The sequence below is a fragment of the Echinops telfairi genome, unplaced genomic scaffold (genome assembly GCF_000313985.2).
Source record: "Echinops telfairi isolate 266 unplaced genomic scaffold, ASM31398v2 ScPeMD7_21;HRSCAF=78, whole genome shotgun sequence".
NCBI classification, from domain to species: domain Eukaryota; kingdom Metazoa; phylum Chordata; class Mammalia; order Afrosoricida; family Tenrecidae; genus Echinops; species Echinops telfairi.
Window position 1 is genome coordinate 14,457,024 of NW_022103918.1, and position 4,315 is coordinate 14,461,338.

At 42.2% G+C, this 4,315-nt stretch overlaps 1 protein-coding gene across 1 annotated transcript in view; it reads left to right on the forward strand.

Annotated features, from left to right (window-relative positions):
* ARNTL2 (aryl hydrocarbon receptor nuclear translocator like 2) overlaps window positions 1-2,319 on the forward strand; it is a 49,250-nt gene extending 46,931 nt beyond the window's left edge. Inside the window, exons 15-17 of the mRNA XM_045288437.1 lie at window positions 269-326; window positions 850-955; window positions 1,727-2,319. Of these exons, the coding sequence (XP_045144372.1) occupies window positions 269-326; window positions 850-955; window positions 1,727-1,863 (301 nt within the window). The 3' untranslated portion in view covers window positions 1,864-2,319. The remainder of the gene's footprint in view (window positions 1-268; window positions 327-849; window positions 956-1,726) is intronic.
* Window positions 2,320-4,315: the final 1,996 nt, after the last annotated feature.

Genomic DNA, 4,315 nt, shown 5'->3' on the forward strand with positions numbered 1-4,315 from the left:
CTGTGGGCTCCGAGAGTGTAACTGTTTACGGGCTTGGAGAGCCCAGTCTGTCTCCCACGGAGCCGCTGCTGGTTCCTAACCGCCGACCATGTGGGTTGCAGGCCGGGGTGTAACCACTACACAGACCAACCTGACTCTGAAAACTGCTAGTAATATTCTTCCTCAAGTTCATGGCTGCACTTATCAGATTGTTACATCTTCAAAAAATAGCATTTCCTTCTGAAAATAGATCATTGAAACCAACAGGTTTTTGTATGACTTTTTATAGGTTACAGTCAAGTCCAACAGACGTGATGAAAGACACTCTCACAAGCAGCTGCAGGGATGTAAGTCCACATGCATGTACGAAAAGTAATAATGTTCACTAAGTGAACGAACGGTAAGATGAATAGTAGATGAACTGTCTCTTCAGGGAAAAGAAACAAATGAACTCTTTCTGGCCAGTTGGTGATTTTTACTTTACTTGGTTTTTATGGTTTTGTTCACATTTAATTCTCATGCCTGGTATTTCAATGGTTTGCACGAGTTTTTAAAAAATGCCGGGCAATCATCACCACAATTCCTTTTCTTCATTCCTGTACCCATGAGCACTGGTGTCCCATCCCACCCCAACCCCCGTCTCCCTGCCATAGTCCTAAAACACTCTGAGTCTAGTCACTGACTGTAGATGTCACTGTCCTGGAATTCGTATAAAGACAAGCATACACTTAGAGCAAAGTGACCTGAGACTCCGCAGTCTAACATACAGTAGTTCAGCAAGCGAGCCACCATAGTGCTCGTGGCAGACGTGATGCCAGTGGCCGTGGGGGGGAACCTACTCACTGTCCATTATTTGAATTATCTTCCCAGGTGTCAGGTGAGGAGCGGATCCCACTCAGTCCTGAAACGGGGGAGCCAGAAGCTACCAGGTGGAGCGGGAGCCCAGTTGCCGTCCACAGCACCGAGCCAGTCCTCAGTAAGTGCTCCTGGTCAGCTGCCTGCCAGGCTTTAATCATGACATGTTCCTTCTCAAGGGTTTTTCAAGGATACACATCATTAAGCATTTCGGATGTAACCCCTCATCTCAGTAAGACTTCCGTAAACGTCACATTGAGTAGGATGAAGTGGTATCATCCTGTGTCCCCCAGACCTGCCAGGAATTGCTCCACCACAAACGTAGGGGGAAGAGAATCAGAGAACTGGAAGGAGCCTGGATCTCAGCTACACACCGAACTGCATACTAATCATCTCAAATTCTCTTGTGCTTTCAAGAGATCTGGGCACGGCGCTTACCCTGTACCCGTGGAGAATCCGGCCTCTAACTGGAACTCTCTTTCTAGGATTTCTTATTTTCGTTTTCAGTGTTTAAAAATCTGGCTAAACCTCTTTTACCAGAATATTTCAAATTTTTGGAAGATGATGTTTTTGTCTCTATCTTCTTTTTTCCATTGACTGTTTTGGAAAGAAAAAAAAAAAAGGGCCGGTTAAAACTCTTCTCTTTCCAAACTCTGTCCAACACATGTAAACCTCTAGCCACAGGTACAATTTACTTGAAAGTAGATGTTTCTAAAACTAGATGACCTAGTGTAAGATTTACCAGGCTTCTACCATTTAAGACACATAATTGACCCTAAAAAATCCATGATCCTTGGTCATTTTTGACGATACTCACTTTGTAACCTTCGATGTGTGAAACTATGATTTTGAATCACCTTCACTTACACGGGGCTGTATTTCCATTTGGCAGACGACGGTGCCCAGCTGGACTTGGCTGCCCTGTGTGACAACGATGACACGGCCCTGGCTGCGTTCATGAACTACTTTGAAGCAGAAGGGGGCCTGGGAGACCCTGCGGACTTCAGTGACATCCAGTGGACACTCTAGCACTTGATTTTTAACTCCAAAAATGAGAAATGCTTTAAAGCATTTCATTTATAAGAAACTGTATATTCTTCAGTACTGTATTAATACTGTTTTTATCTTTTATTAATGTTCGACCAAATTTTATAGATTTGCACCTTGCTCTCTCTCACAGGCTTCTGGAGAAGTCTGTTCTGCTCCCCACAGACTCTCAGAATGTTGTACAGACTCCTTTACTCAGTGAAACAGCTTAAAGCCCACGCGTGGCTATATTTTTGCTAAAATGTTGTAAAACACTATAGCATACATATTGCTCATTGTTTTGATATAATTTTTGAATTTGTGAGCTCTAATATATTGACATCGTTCTTGTATATAAGATTCATTTATAAATATGGGGGCTTCACGAAGTTTATGGGAAAATAGGGTGGAACGAGAATGGGGTTTTTCCGTGGACTTCTTTAAAGCCACCTTGTACTAGATGTGTGTTATTTGTAACATTTCCATACCTTGAGTATTTCATTCCTACCTGAGGTAGGGCTTCCATACTTTAAGGAAACGGCGAGTACTTGAACACTAAAGGAACGGTGAAAGTTGTGGTCGTAATCACAATGAATGCTGTATCCCACCTCTGTAAACTTGGGCAAGAACAGTTATGCTCAGTTGATTACTGGAGGATGGATTTTTACGTGAGAATTTTATTTTTAATTTAAAACACGGTGGGGAGGGGTTGCATTTCAACTTTGCTTATCTTTTTTTTAAGTCAGCTTATATTGGCATATAATTCACATATTATACAATTCAATAGTTCAATCACATCACGAGTTGTACAATCATCCCCACAATTTGTTTTAAAGCATTTTCTTGATGCTGTGTTCATTGTTATTAGCTTCTCCTTTCCCCAAGCCTCTCCTGCCATGCCCCCAAGGAACAATGAATCCAGGAAGGGTCAGCGTAGCCCTACATTTCAGTAATATGAAATGTACTCTTAATGTAACCACCCAAGATATCCCTTACAGATCAGTATATTTAGTGATAAATCCATTTCAGAAGAAGTAACAGGCAGGTTCAGCATCCTAGGTTAGGTTGCACATTGAATTATAGATATTGACTATTTAATGTATGTAAAGCCATTTCTTTATACACCTTTGGGAAATCAGTGGTCTCACTGGTGAAATGACCAATGATCTGACAAATCAAGATCTTCTAGATGATTAAGCAATTGTGGTTCTCATTGCATGTAATCCAAGGAAATACTATAAAGGGTAAGTCAGCACATGGTAAAGCCACAGGGCAATGCAAAGCCCCTGAAACCTGGCTATAATTAAACATTCGCAGAGGATTTTTCAACCAGTCATTAACCAAGAGGAGGCTCAAACTGAGTGTAAGAATTAAGAATATTTAGAGACCACTTACCTGTTTAAGAATTGCGCTTTCTTAGTACCTTATTTCTCAACAGCTCTTTCCAGTTTCCCAACCGTGTTCCCAGACATGCTCTCTTGTGCCTCATGTATGCAATAGGGGAGCCTGGGAGACTGACGAGAAACACCTTGGGGCTGCGGGGTGGGGTTCCAATCAGTTTTGTTTTGTTTTTTTTCTGCGTGATGCTACACCTTTCCCACAAATTTCCCTCACTGCCGCTCACCAAACCAAACATTATTTTGACCCCATCTGATTAGCTGTAGGTAATAGAGTAGAATTTTCATCAAACATGATAGTGCTAAATATGCCCAAAGACCATAACCCAAATCAAATATTCTCTCTAAGCATGGAATGTGTAGTGGACAGGTAGGCAAAGGGGTACTGGTACGCTGTGCTCTTGAGCCAACACTGGTCCTGGTTCTGATACTCGAGGCTTCCAGAGACCACATAGCGTAGAATAGAACGTCCCAACAGCTACAACATCGCAGCAACAGTGGCAGGTAAGGATCAGTGTACAGCAGCCTGAGCATCATGATTAGATCTAAGCAAGCTTGAAAGACCACCTCTGATTGCTGAGCCAAGCAGGAGGACCTGCCTACCACTGTAACATTTTAAGTACTCAAGTCAGTAGATTGGCCTCCAGAGGGGATAGCAAGCTCGATCATTGTGTTGGGAGGGCCTTAAAAGTAGGCAGGATAAATCTTCTGGATTTGAGAGAGTTTCTAGAAACAGACCCTTGCTACCTGGTATAGAAACCACTTTTTTATTTAGCAAGAGAAGGGGTCATTTCACAGAGCAATGAGCAGACAGTCAACGGTGTCATCTGCATGTTGTGATCTTTCCCAGTCCACTCCCATATTTTCTGTAGATCCTCTGACCTTAGGCGCAGAATATGATAGTCATGCATTACACAATATGGTAGCTCTGCCAACTGTAGTGTTTTCTTCCAAATGCCTTCTAACCATAAACATTTAATTACAGACAACCGATAGTTTATGGCTTATACGAAGGTTCCTTTTTTCTCCTACAAATTAATGCCATGCATTTTTGTGAA